Source organism: Spinacia oleracea, chromosome 3 (assembly GCF_020520425.1).
Source record: "Spinacia oleracea cultivar Varoflay chromosome 3, BTI_SOV_V1, whole genome shotgun sequence".
Classification (NCBI taxonomy): domain Eukaryota; kingdom Viridiplantae; phylum Streptophyta; class Magnoliopsida; order Caryophyllales; family Amaranthaceae; genus Spinacia; species Spinacia oleracea.
In genome coordinates, this window is record NC_079489.1 from 13,319,309 (window position 1) to 13,334,590 (window position 15,282).

At 38.2% G+C, this 15,282-nt stretch overlaps 1 protein-coding gene across 1 annotated transcript; it reads left to right on the forward strand.

Annotated features, from left to right (window-relative positions):
* The first annotated feature begins 5,021 nt into the window (after positions 1–5,021).
* On the forward strand, positions 5,022–7,346 carry LOC130469485 (jacalin-related lectin 24-like). The gene is made up of 4 exons (XM_056838824.1): positions 5,022–5,031; positions 5,262–5,497; positions 6,095–6,214; positions 7,239–7,346. The coding sequence occupies exons 1-4, from the start codon at positions 5,022–5,024 to the stop codon at positions 7,344–7,346; spliced, it is 474 nt and encodes a 157-aa protein (XP_056694802.1).
* The last annotated feature ends 7,936 nt before the right edge of the window (positions 7,347–15,282 follow it).

Here is a 15,282-nt window from a genome sequence, read left to right on the forward strand (position 1 = left end):
ATCATCTATCTCGAAGAACATTCGATGAAAAGGATATTAAGATTGGCAAAGCATGATAACTAAACCTATGCAACAAGTGAGAAACAACACTCACATTGTAGCACTGGAAATCAAGCATAGCTTTGAATTCCATGAACTGTTTTAAAGATGGGTTTGAGGCCCATGGTTGTAAAACAATGGGGTTAAACATTTATCATATATGAAATGTATTTTCATATTCCATTTAATCTTGGTTTAGTATTAAATGATGAGTCCCTTCAATTTGACAATATATTCAAGATAGACTGTCAGGACCAGTCCTGTGACTAAGAAATGTCTATCAAGTGAACTTGAATGTCAAAGGTTGAAAATGGTCCCTAGTCGGAGTTTTCTATAAAATTGGACGCATAGAAAACGTTAGACGATTAGAATGCAAGATGACTAGTAGTTCTGTTTCTTGAACTATGTGGACATGGCAATGTCATAATCATTTGCATAGATACTTACTTTGGGAAGACTAGTATGGGACAAGACCTATGAAACTTTACTGTAAGAGATGAAAATCTGTCATAAGTAAATTTCATTAAAATTATTAGACACTAAATCCTCAATACCTGAGTGATTTGAGATTACTTGTTTGAGAACTGGTTACTTTGACGTTGACCAACCGTCGCACCGTAAAAGGAGGCTATAAAGGCAACGCTCAGGTAATCACCTATCAAACGAAGTCTAATCTCAAGATCGCAAGATTGGGATTGTCCTCCCATAAATCGGGATGAGATGCTTAAAAGTTGTACAAGGCCACTCGGAGAGCTAGAAACTGTGAAATGCATGGCCGTGCTCGGATGAATCATAGGCTATGATTATCTGTTTATTTGATCAGTTGAACTCTGAAACCGAGAAACACCTCTGGACATAATAAGGATGACAACTCTTACCTTATGTTCAAGAGCAAGCATCGAGCGACAAAGGAATTAGGAAATGCACACTTGTCCCTAAGGACAAGTGGGAGACTGAAGGAAATAATGCCCTTGGTCCAAGTATGCATTCTATGTTAAGTCTAATAAATGCGGTTCAGTATTAATTAACAAGTTAATAATTCAGTGAGATCAAGTGAGCTGAATGCCTAGCTAGAGGCCGCTTCAGTTCAAGTGGAATTAATAATATTAATCCACAGCTTACTCTTGACTGAACCCGTAGGGTCACACAAATAGTACGTAAACGGATCAAGTATTTAATGGCATTAGATACTCCATCTATGGATATTCGAAATTGACGGATCTTGGTTTCAGTGGGAGCTGAGATCGTCACAGGCAAGAAATGAATACTCCGGAAACGATGATATTGCCGGAAACGGAAATATGGATCGTATCAGAAATATAAATATTATCCAAGTCGTAGATGTTGCCGGAAACGGAAACATGGTACGTATCGGAAAATATTATCGGAAATGGAAATATTACCAGAATCGGAAATATTGCCGGAAACGGAAATATTGTCAGAACCGGAAATATTATCGGAATCGGAAAATAATTCCGGAAACGGAAATATTAAATATTTGTTCGAAACGGAAATTGATTCCGGAATCGGAAATATTAAATATTGTTCGTATCGGAAATGAATTCCGGAACCGGGAATTTAATCGGAAGCGTATCGTACGAATTAGCATCGGACGAGGCCTGCCGGACGAAGGCCCAGCACGAAGTCGGGCCATCGCCCAGCAAGCCAAACGCGCGCCCAGCCAAGGCAGCGCCCAGGCCCACCGCAAGGCAGGCCCAGCGCGCGCCTAAGGCCATGGGCCTCGCTGCGTGGGCTGCTGCTCGCACGCACGCATGGCCGGCCCTCGTGGCTACCGTGTGTGTGCGTGAGTTTGTGTTCATGCACGATTCCTAAAACTATTAGAATTAGTATATGATTAAATTCCTATTCCTAAAAGGATAAATTAATTAATTAGAGTTCTTATAGGATTCTAAGTTTAATTAATTCGTATCCTACTAGGATTCCAATTCCCTTTCCATAACTCTATAAATACGTGCCTAGGGTCACATATTTTCAGAGATTAATTCAAGTATTCAAAGTGAGTTTTAAGAGAAAAATTCAGCCACATTCCTTGCTCAATAGTGCCGAAAATTCTAGTACCTTAAGGGCGATTCTAGTTGGTCAATCTTAAGGCGGATCCGGACGTGCTGTGGACTATCTACGGAGGGACGACACTTGGAGTCCTAAAGACTTGTTCTTGTTCGGTTCGGGCGCAGCTAGGGAAGGCACGCAACAAAGAGTATGCATCTAAATTATGCTATATGATTATGTGTAAATAATATGTATTCCTGGCTTAATGGTTGTTTCCGCATGATTTATGTATTGTCATATGTATCATAACCTAACATGTAGCCCTCAGGTAAACCCAAAAAACGACCACCAACCTCAGAATGCCGGTTGGCAATGGCCTCTTTTACAAAGTCACCATCTATCTCAGTGGTGAGAGCAGCAGAATCATTAGGGGGAGGGGCCGGAACCAAGAACGCAGCGGCCTCACCTTCGAAATTCACATCGGCGTCCAAGGCCTCTTCTTCAAACACTTGCTGCAAGATCGCAGCATCCTCCTCATCTTCATCAGAGTCGGCAATAGGCGGCGCCCTTAACCCAGGAGACCCAGATTCAGAAGACTCCAGTATGGAGTCGCCAGGGGTGGAAGGCACATCACCACTACCGGCAGAATTAGCCTCACCCGCATCATGGACGGCAGGCTCCTTCCCGGCCCGTCGATTACTTGTAGACGGTTCGGCGTCTGACGACATGGCCCTAGAAACATATATATTGCCGATGTTAGTACCGTACTCCCCAAGACCAGAGCCGCCAGGCTGAGTAAATTCCCGATAATCCCGCAAATGGTACCTAACCGAAATCGGATCTACGTCTAAAATCGGCTCCCCAGCCGGCACGTTATGCTCATTCGGCCTAAGCTCTCTCTCCATTCGTGCCCGCAGGCCATGTAACTGTTGTGAGCGAGTAAACTGATCCGCAGTCATGGGTATAAAAGGGCCGGTAACAGGATTCCCACCCATAAACTGCGCAAAAGGAGGTGGCGTATTCGATTTTATCCCCCACCCAGTATTCTTAGCGTTACTACCGGCCGTATTCCCGTCCATATTTAGTTCTATGCCAGAATCGCTACTTGTGTCTGACAGGTCTATCACGTTACCAACCCCAACCCTAGCAGTCATGTTTTGGCTACCCCCACTCAAAACGCATGCAAGCAAAAAACAGAAACACCCGACAAAAAGAGAAAGTAAGGTCAGAAACCGTACCTAATTCTGGAAATTCACTCTCAAACAGCTGCAAGGTCCCTCAAACAACCCAACTGAAAGAACAAAACGAGAAAGTCAGACAGCCAAACCCTAATAAAACAACGGACAACCTAGAAAACCAGACCAAGTTCGAAACTTACCAAGAGAAACAACCAAACCCCAACGGAGAAGTACGACAGGAAGAGAAGGACACAAATTAGAAAGAAAAACAAGAGAGAGAAAGAGAGCAAATTGGCAGCGCGAGAAAATTTGCAAAGGTAAACGAGAAAGAACGGAAATGAAGAGAAAAGAAGAAACGGTTACCTAAAGAAACGAAAGGAAGTTGAAACGACAGGAAGCAGATCTGGGCGGTTGAAAATATCACAACTCCCCACACTTGTCGGATGGCCGACACGTGTCCAAAACACTTTTCAAATCTCCCGCCACGCGTATAAGGAAAAATGAACCGTCGCCATGTGTCAGTCAAAGGGGCTAGTCAGCCTAAAAAGTCAAGGGGGCTAGTCAGCCTAAAAAGTCAAGGGGCTAGTCAGCCTAAAAAGTCAAGGGGGCTAGTCAGCCTAAAAAACTCAAGGGGGCTAGTCAGCCTAAAAACTCAAGGGGGCTAGTCAGCCTAGAAACTCAAGGGGGCTAGTCAGCCTAAAAAGTCAAGGGGGCTAGTCAGCCTAGAAACTCAAGGGGGCTAGTCAGCCTAAAAACTCAAGGGGGCTGGTCATTCAAAGAAATCAAAGATAACAGTCAGCCAAGAGAATCAAACACAAACATGGGCAGTCGGCATACAGAAAACTATCCACTTAAAGCGATCAATCCTTGTCCTAATGGGGGCTAGTCGTGACATCAGAACAAGTATTGAGCTAAAAACCGCATTGCAAACGGCCATCTACAGAACAATCACACTCATGGGGTGTTGATCGTCCCCAAGGGGGCTTACCCCCACCTTTCGCTTTTTTCTTTTATCAGAGCAACTACAGACTGTAAAAGCCAGTTGTAGTCACTCTGAGGGGGCTAGTTGTACGGGTAGCCCTACCGGCATACCGGTAGGACAACCCATAACAGCTGTATCATAGACATATACTCACAAGAAGCACCAAAGGTGCAGTCGGCATCCAGGGTTTACAATCCCAGTCGGCATTTCTGTGACATCATCTACCTATCAGAGCCGAAAGGGAGGATCCGGAACCAACGGGTAATAACCCGGGTCCTCCGTACAAATAACCCGTCTATATATACGGACCCCCATCAATGCCAAAGGTACGCAATTCCAGCCCAATCATTCTTATAAGCATTTATTACAGAGCTACCAGCATAATCTGACTTAAGCATCGGAGGGGTAATTCTCGGATCACCCCCGAGGCTAGTTAACGGTTTCACTGTGCAGGATCCAGTCAGCAATCTCAATCGGAAGTCAGTCATCCCCTTTCCTGTTCCAAGTCCGCTACCGGAACAGATAGTAGCAAGGATTTAATCATGCATGAATTCATGACGATGGTGCATGTACAATAACTAATTAATCAAACTGATCGGTGGAGTCAAAAAGGCAGGTCAAAGATGGTATCAAGTCCAAGCTAGCTTACAGTCCCTAAAAGTTGGAATTAGAGATAAATGAATTCTCTGTATCTTTTACATTGGGAATCCTAATTAATATGCCGCTATATAAGAGTCTTCCTATAATAGCTTAAGTAACTACTCCGTAGAAGAAACTAGGAGAGAGTTAGGTTACTGATTAATCTAAGTATTATGAGTGAAGGTAATTACGTTTAATGTACTCTTTTATTTCAATTCCTTTCTTCTTTCGTCAGCTATCAAAATTACTTAATTAACGTATATCTTGTTTGTTTAATGTTATAAAATGAAGAACACTCTTCATGCATTCACAACCGTTAATCTAAGAAATACTGGACATTCATCTTATCATCTCTAGTCATGGAATGTGTCTATATTTGTTTCCTAAATTCTATTATTTAATTTTTCACACAGCAGATCCGGCGTTTATAAAAGTTGTCCCATGTGGCAACATAAGTAATTGGTCGAAGCTGGACGAAAAGGAGGTATGGTATGAGAAAGGTCATTCGAAGATCAGCCAAATCTTCATCACCTTTGAAGAAACTATTACATCATTGCAGTTTCAATATGTTGATGATGAAGGGAAAATGGTGCTGTCGAAGGTGCATGGATTCAACGGGAATGGTGTTACTTCCAATAACTTTGCTCTGGTTATTCTCTTTCTCTCCGCCCTTGTGTTTTTTTTATAACAATAATAGCTACGAAGTACGAAAGGTTTGTAGTCATTGCAATCTTCAATCACGACCGTACATTTTAACACCCGTGTTTAATTTGTTATATCAAGACATACACGCAGTGGCGTATCCAGAATATCGAAATAGTGTAGATATTTTTTGATAAGAACTTAATACAAAATATGACGTAAAATAAATTAAACTTTAAAAATACTGCTCAAAAATTGGTGTCTATATAAGTCTGATATCTCATCACACTATTTAATACGGAGTAATTACATTGGAAAAAAGTACGGAGTATTTGCCTTACATTAGTCATACACGATACATGTAAGGTCGATCAGAGAGCCATCCAAGTCTGTTTTCAAAAATGCCATTATTTTAGTTTATTCATTCTATATAGTCTGTTTTTTTTAGATTGGAAAAGTAATAATGGTCCCTTTCTCAGTAGAGTATTACGTAGACTCCGTGATTTCATATTTACCACCATTTTATTTAGGTATTTACCACCATTTTATTTAGTATTATGTACATGAAAGTGCATGCACGTTTAATATGTAACTCTATGGGCAGGTAACATTAAACCATGAAAGGGAGTTCATCACAGGACTGAGCGGCGGAGAAGACGATTACGGATATGTGAACTCGATAACAATCCATACCAATGAAAACAAGTACGGGCCGTTTGGTTGGGTAGAACGAGGATTATACGGCAAGCCCTTAGTTCGTTACGACAGCTTCAGCTTTAATTTCGGGCCAGGCAACCATTTTGGTGGATTTTATGGCAGTTTCGAATAGAGCTGGCAAAAATTGACCCAACCCACCAACCCAACCCGAATCCAACCCAATAATAAAGGGTTGGGTCAAGATTTTCAACCCGTTTAATTAAATGGGTCAACCCAACCCAACCCGTTTAATTAAATGGGTTGGGTCAGGTTGAAATTTTCAACCCGAAAACAACCCGTCTAACCCGTTTAAGTGCAAGCAAGTATGTAATATATATATATGTATAATGTGATTTGAAAGATTTTATTTCTCATTTTCCCTTCAACATTGAATAATTATTTGACGTTTTGATTCATGTCAAATACATATTGAAAAATTACTTTTTGCAATGAGATATGCCATAACAAAATCACCTCGCAATTCTATAGTCAAATCAATTTACAATTAAAAGTGGGAAAAAAAATTAAACGGGTCAACTTCAGGTCAACCCGTTTATAGTTGGGTTGGGTTGGGTTGAAAATCTCAACCTGTTTAATTAAACAGGTCGGGTTGGGTTGGGAAAATCTCAACCCGTTTATAAATGGGTCGACCTGATTTCGACCCAACCCAACCCATTGCCAGCTCTAGTTTCGAATATAGACGCGGGCTGAAGTTCATAGGTGTTTATTAAGGGGAGTTCAGAGTTCAGCCCAATGAAGCAAGCCCAATTTACATTTTAAGGCCTTTTGTTTGTTTTATTTGTCATCTTTGTAGCCATGTTGTTGCTGTCTTATTAGGCTTAGTACAAGATCAGTTTGGTAACTTGTAATACTAGGTTAGCCACCACAAATGATTAGCATTGTGGTATTTAAGGCAAATGATTGTAAGAGCAACAGCTACACGAAAATCCACAAAAATACTTGAGCTACAAGTTTGCATCTTTCCTTAGTTTCTCTTAATCAAAGGTCTGAACTTTCTGCATTTCTTTCATCAAAAGTTTTCATGGTATCAGAGCTGTAGGAGTTCAGATTATCAGAGAATCTGTGTGAAAATTGCAAGAGTGAAGTTTTTCGTAGAAAACCACCTCAAAGGTCCCAACTTTATAGCTGTTAGTGAGTGAATCTGAGAACAATCATTCACAGTTGCTATGGGTTCGAGGTTTACATTCTCAGATATGCAAAATCCTTTGTTTCTTCATCCATCTGATGGACCTCTTTCAATCAGTGTGACTAAGTTACAAGGTGCAGCTGACTACAGAGCATGGAGGAGGTCATTTGAGATACAACTCTCATCCAAAAGAAAGCTCGGTTTTGTCAATGGCACTGTGACAAGAAGCAATGAGGAAGAAGTCAATGCAACTCAATGGGACACCTGCAATGATCTGGTAACTTGCTGGCTTCATGCTAATGTATCTGATTCTATCAAAAATTCTATCTTGTTTATTAAAAATGCTCATGAAGCATGGAAACAGTTAGAAAAAAGGTTTATGCTTTCAAATGGCTCTAGAAAATATAAGTTAAACAAAGACTTGTTTAATCTGAAACAAAATGGTAGAAAATTGGATGAATATTATACTGTAATGAGCAGCCTGTGGGATGAAATTGAGTCAATGAACATGCTTCCTATGCTCACAACTGTTGCACAAGATGTATCAGCTGTAATGAAAGCTATTGAAACTCAAAAAGAGGAAGCCAAACTGTTTCAGTTCTTAAATGGTCTTGATGACATTTATAGTCCACAAAGAAGTCAGTTGTTAATGCAATCACCCTTACCATCTGTTGAGTCTGCTTGTGCTGTGATACAACAAGAAGAAACTCAAAGAGATGTGCTTGTTCACAATGGTGGTCTGGAGGGTGACACATCTGCCATGTATAGCAAGGGTGGAATGAACATAGAAAGAACAGGTAGCTGCACTGCTTGTGGGATCAAAGGACACAGTAGTGAGAGATGTTGGACTGTTGTTGGATATCCAAAATGGCACTACAAATACAGCAAGAAAGTTGGAGGCAAAACTGAAAATAGAAGTCAGTTCACTGGAAAGTGGTCTGGTAACAAGGGAAGCAGTTCAAGTGGGATGAAATCTGCTAATTCTGCTCAAGGGATGAATGAGAAGGATGATGAAATTGTCTTCTCAAGTCAGCAGTTGGAAAAATTACTCAAGCTCATACCCTCAAGTGCAGTGTCAACACTCAATGCCATGAAACACTCAGACACTGATGATGAACTGGACAATGCCTTTTCTGGCATGATTACTTGCTTGAATGCAAGATGTGATGAGTGGATAATGGACTCTGGTGCATCTGACCACATGACAGGAACTTTAAACATGCTGACAAATGTGAGAAAAGCATCATCTAATCTGACAATTAATTTGCCAACTGGTGCAAGTGCAATGATAACTCACTATGGAGACATCACTCTTCCTAATGGTCTTGAAATGATAAATGTATTGTATGTGCCCCAGTTCAAACACAACTTGATGTCTATCCATAAGCTGGCAAAAGACAATCTCTGTGATGTGTTGTTTTGTCCAAAAACATGCACTATTGTGGACTCTCTGACCAAGAAGCTCAAAGGTGAAGGTGAGATGAAGCATGGTCTGTACTACTAGAAACACTCAAAGGAAGAAACAAGAAAAACAATTGCAAATGTGAGCTCTAGAACTGATCTGTATGACCTCTGGCATCACAGATTGGGACATGCACCCAAGTCAAAACTCAGACACATTCCTTGTGTACAGCCCTATGTGAAAGATAAGACTCATACCTGTATAACTTGCCCCATGTCCAAGTTCACCAAGTTACCCTACTGCATGAGTGACTCACATGCTGCAGAACCTTTTGAATTGATTCACATTGACTTATGGGGGCCTTACAGAGTAGAGGCAAGAGGGAAGTATAGGTACTTCATGACAATTGTGGATGATTTCTCAAGAATGACCTGGTTGTACTTGCAGAAACTCAAGTCTGAGTCATATGAAACAATTGAGATGTTCAGCAATTATGCAAATACTCAGTACAATAAGAAAATCAAGATAATCAGATCAGACAATGCCTTAGAGTTTGATGATCGTGAGTGCAAACTGTTCTTTGCAAAGATGGGAATCATTCATCAAACTTCCTGTGTCAACAGACCCCAACAAAATGCAAGAGTTGAGAGAAAACACAGACATGTCTTAGAGGTGAGCAGAGCACTGAGATTTCAAGCTAGCTTGCCATTGAAATACTGGAGTGAATGTGCTCTGACTGCTGTACACCTGATAAACAGATTGCCTACACCAATTCTGAAAAACAAAACTCCCTATGAAGTCCTAAACAACTGTGCCCCAGCATATGATCACTTAAGAGTCTTTGGTTGCTTGAGCTTTGCATCAAACCCAGATCACACAGGTGACAAATTTGAAGCAAGAGGTGTACCTCGTGTTTTCATAGGGTATCCTAGAAACTCAAAAGGGATACAGGTTTCCTGCCACTCAAAACGGATAGCAGCTACACGAAAATCCACAAAAATACTTGAGCTACAAGTTTGCATCTTTCCTTAATTTCTCTTAATCAAAGGTCTGAACTTTCTGCATTTCTTTCATCAAAAGTTTTCAGTGTTTATGTCAAGCGTGCTCAACCCTTGGTTACTTCCCCACCTTCTGCTTAGTTTGCTCAATTCATTACTTTTGAACAAATCATTGGATGGATTGTCTTAATTTCTACATATTGTCGCCTGCTTTTTTTTTAATATATGGAAATGACTCTTTTATCCTGCTACTTAATATCCGAGAGTTTTTGTTAATTGTATTTTGTCAAGCATTTGATTTTAATTGTGGATGTGCAACAAATATTCTGGCAGATCGATGTTAGAAATTCTATCCGTTACTCCAACGCTAGTATCGAACCCCAAATTCTTTAGGTATGTTACTTTTTTAGTTTAGGTATGTTACTTTTATAGTTTATACATGTTACTCCCTCCGTTTCATTTTGTTTGTTACGTATTCCTTTTAGGGCGTTTCATAATGTTTGTTACGTGGGAGAATCTTTCCTTTTATAAACTTATTAAAATCTTATTTTTTGTGCCAACTTTTAATTTTAATTGGTTCAATTTTTCAAACTCATTAAATTTCTTTACGATTTCCCAAATAGGTTAAGTTAGCAATCTGTGTGCTTTTCTATTATTGGTTCATTTTGATAAATAAAACAATCTTATTGGTTGTTGTAATGATTAGTGGATTGAAGTTTTACTTGGGTTTATTTTTTTAATATAAATGATAGAATCTAAAGCATTTAAAATAAAAAAGAAAGAGTATATTTATTATATATTAATAAATGTGTAAAAGTCCAAACGTAACAAACAAAATGAAACGGAGGGAGTACTTTTTTTATACGGAGTAGTTTTAGGGGAGATACCTTCTTAGTTTAGGTATGTTACTTCTATAGTTTAGACATGTTACTTCTTTTTTTAATAATTTTAGATGAGGTATTTTTTTTAGTTTAGGTATGTTACTTCTATAGTTTTGACATGTTACTTTTTTATATATAATTTTAGAGGAGGTACTTTTTTAGTTTAGGTATGTTACTTCTATAGTTTAAATCTGTTACTTTTTTTTTATATAGTTTTAGGGGAGGTACGCTATTGGTTTCGCGCTCGTCACACCATCAAGTTGATGGTGTGATTGGTCTCACAGGAGACGCGCTGGTATCGAACAGGGTTTATATATATCCTCTACTTGACCTTTAATACGAAGTATAATTCTTTGATAAATCATATTCTTGCTTAGCATTTAAGGAAACATAGGAGCTTTGTGGAATAGAATTATAGAAACAAAGATGTTAGAAATTCAATGCAACTTAATTAAATCAACGAGAGTTCAAAACGAGCAAAGGGTTAAAGTTACATTTGATTTAATAGCCAAGTTTGATAAGATACTTAATGTTGATCGAAGACGTAATTTGCGTGATGTAATGCTAGTGGGATTGGATACATCTCACGCAAGGAAGCAAACATCCGCGAGTATTTCGATCATGGAAATTATAATCTGGGTTGTTTATTTGTTTCCTAGTTGAATTGTATTATCTCCGTTTTAAAAAGCGACCTGCACGAATGGTGTAATTACTGCCCCGCCAATTTCGAACTTTGCATTTGCCGATGACTTTATATTAACGGGATCTGGCTAAAATCAGCATGCCTATCCAATTTTTGCTGACCAATCGAAGGCGGTTCTATCATCCATATATACGCTTCCGTTTTAACCCGTTTCATAATGTTCTTTACACTTTGCTTTAATCTATTTTTCAACCTGAAAATTTACTACCTTACGTTTCTTATATATCTCACAATATTTATAATTTTCCACCCACTTTCTCTTACTTTATTCATTGTTCTTTCCACACACACACACCTTTATACACATTTCTCTTACTTTATTCATATTTTATGATATTTAATCAACTTTCCCATTTTGTCTTAATATTTGTGCAAATAGTAACCATAAAAATCTTTATGAAACGGATGTAATAATTACCGAATAGGAAACTAGATATGTTTTGGTATTTAACAATTTTTAGTACTCCCTCCATTCCTTTTTGTTGTTCCCCTAAGGAATGTTGAGGGGTTTTTAAGAAAACTAGAATCTTGGGTTGTATTGGGATATGAGTAATGATTGGGTGTAAGAGATTATATATTTAAAATAAAGTAAGGAGAGAGAAAATATTAAAGAAATAAGATAAATGGGAGATATTTTATTATTAATAACAAAAAAACAGAGTAAATTCAAACCAGAAAAATCAACCAAATTTCGAACAAAAAAAATCAAGAAAAATCAAACCAGAAAAATCAAGAAAATTAACCAAAAAAACCCAGGAAATCGATAAACCAAACCAAAAAACAAACAATGAAATCATGAAAACAAGAATTCGACAAACATGAAATCAACAAATCAACAAACAAACAAACAAACAATTAAGAAAATTCAACCAAACAATACCCAAAATATTCGACAATCAAAACCCAGAATTTAACCCAGAATTCAACCCAAATTCAACCCAAATTCAACCCAAATTAAACCCAGAAAATACGAACAAGTTCAACCCAAATTAAACCCAGAAAATCGAACAACGAATTCAACCCAAATTGAACTATTTCAACCCAGAAAATCGAATAAATTCAACCAAAAATCGAGCACAATTCAACCCAAATTCAACACAGAAATGCGAACTATTTCAACCCAAATTCAACCCATAAATACAAACAAATTCAACCCAAAATCAACCACCAAATTCGACCAAATTTAACCCAAAAATCGACCAAAATCAACCCAAAAATTCAGCCAAAAAATCATCGAAAATCAACCGAATAATTCGCCGAAAATCAACCGAAAATTCGACAAAAACCACCCAGAAAATTCGACAAAAAAATACAAAAATAATAATAATAACCACTTGATACTTACAACACTCACGATTTTTAAGGATATAGAGGTCAAATTCGACCATGAAAACTCTAGATCTAGAGTTTTTATGGTCGAATTTCACCATCTAAAGCCATATTTCCGTATTCTACACCTTTAACGGGGGTGGTGGCGGCGGCGGAGGCAGAGGTTTGGTTGTGGTGGTGGCGGCGATCTCACTCCCATATATGAAAGAACATAGAGATGTTTTGGAGGAGAGAGAGTGAAAAACGTGAGAGGAAGTGAGAAACAGAGCAAGAAAATGAAGAGAGAGAGGGAGAGTAAGGAGAGAGAAAATGAAGAGAGACATGTTTACTCGAAAAAAATCAGAGAGGTGAGAGGAGTGAAAGAGACGGGTAGTGGGGTGGGGTTATGGGGGGTGGGAAAATAATTAAATAAGGGTGGTGGGGAAAAAGAGGGTGGAAAAAGGGTAGAATCTTAGGGTTTTTTGGTAAATAATGGGGAATCTTAGGGTAAATTGGTAAAAAAATCATGGCTAAAAATAGTAAAGATTCAGTATGGGTACAACAAAAAGAAATGCCAAAAAAGGAAATGGGAACAACAAAAAGGAATGGAGGGAGTATTATTTAGACTAGGGGAGCAAATATAATTGTAGTAGACGAGAGTTTCTAGTTAAGCCCTTTAAAAGGAGGGTTTAGCCCTAGCTAGAAAGTATGAGAGAAAATACATTGGTGAGAGGAATCATCAATTGAAGGCTATTGTATTCTTTTGCAGGAACTTAATAATACGATAATGTTTGAGAGGATGAAATCTAAATTTTCTAACACTTGTGTCCTTTATTATTATTTTTGTTATTTGTTCTACATTATATTTACAGAATTGCTCCTAATTATTTGCGACAGTTGTTTGGTTATAACTAAAGATGATCTGAGAGCATTTGCAGAGTATTTCATGAATTAGTATGCAAACTAAAGGGCATTTCAGGAAAAGAGGAACGATTTTTTATGCCTCCATTTATAACATTTTAGCATCGCCCTACTGGCTACTAGTAGTCAAGAACTTTAGATAACCATGTTTAAAAGGAAAAGAGAAACAAAATTTAGGACCTAGTCATAGGTAGGGGTGTCAAATCGGGTCATCGGATCGGTTTCGGATCGGTTATAAACGGTTCGGGTCCTGTCGAAATCGGTTAATGTCGGGTGAATGTTTCTATCCGGGTCAATTCGGATCGGTTCGGATAACTTCGGGTTCGGGTGAAGTCGGGTAATTAATTGTTTCGGGTTCGAGTCGGTTTCGGGTCGGGTAATTTCGGTTCGGCTAAATCTCGGGTTCGGTTTGAACCGGTTCGGGTTAAAAACGGTTTTGTGTCGGTTTATTTTGGTTCGGGTCTAGTTTGGTTCGGGTGCATATCGGATACGGTTGCATTTTGACCGGTTTACTGCGGGTACGGGTCATGTTCGGATCGGATAAGTCTCGGGTTCGGGTGAATGTCGGATTCACTTAATATTTTAACCGGTTTACTGCTGGAATGTGTCATGTCTGGATCGAATAAAATCTCGGTTTCGGGTCAAGTTTGGATCGTGAGTCTCGGGTTAGGGTCAAGTTCAGATCGGTCATACCTCGGATCCGGGTCAATTACATATTGAGTTTGCGGTTTGAGCTAGGATCGGGTTGGTAGTATTCTTATGTTTTATGGATCGAGTAACTATTGAATTCACTATCAAATCATATCGCTTTATTATTCTAATATCTCATGCCAAATAATGAATTTTTAGAATTCTACTTCCTCCGTCCAAAATTAACCTTTACACTTATCAAGATTCGTTGACACTAAATTTTACGGAGTAGAAGATAAGTTATTGTTCATATAAATATTAATTTATTGTAAAAGTAGACGTGAAATGAGATAGTGAGATTCTCCGTATTATTTATTGAAATATAAATGTGGTAGAAGATAGTGTCATAGTGGAGTGTTAATACTTGTTTCCATAAAACTCACCCGAAGGATTGACATTACTTATTGCTTAAGAAAAAAAAAATGTGATAGAAGATAGTGGAGTGTTAAGTAAAATAAATGTGATAGAAGATATCTAAATTAAGTAAAAGTGAACTTATAAAGTTAAATTTAGACAATTAAATATCCCAACAATTAATATTGTAATTGTCTGAAGGTTACATTTTCGCTCTAACGTAATAATGATTAACAAATGTTTTGAAGTATAATATTTGTAGAACCAAACTTCATCAACTAAGTTCTTGGTTGATTAAATAATACTGAAATGGGAAGACCAAAGATATAAAAAACTAGTATTGTAATTTTTAATTAATTTCATGCTGTTTTATAATGTTTAAGACCTTTAATTATATGGGAATAATGACAATAAATTAGCTATGATATGACAAAAATGTGTATATCGAGTTGGGGTTTAGGTAATTAATAGTTCACTTGTTTAGGTGAGTCATATTAATAATGAGTAGACTAAATTTTAGTTGGATCAAATCGGATAGAATAAAATCGAGTATGGGTAGTTACTTTTTGGCTATCGGGTTAAATCGAGTCGGGTTATTTTTGGATGTCGGGTAGATTCAAGTCGGATAGGTGATAATTCGGTTGAAAGTCGGTTTCGGGTTCATTCGGATCGGGTCAAGAACAATGCGGGTT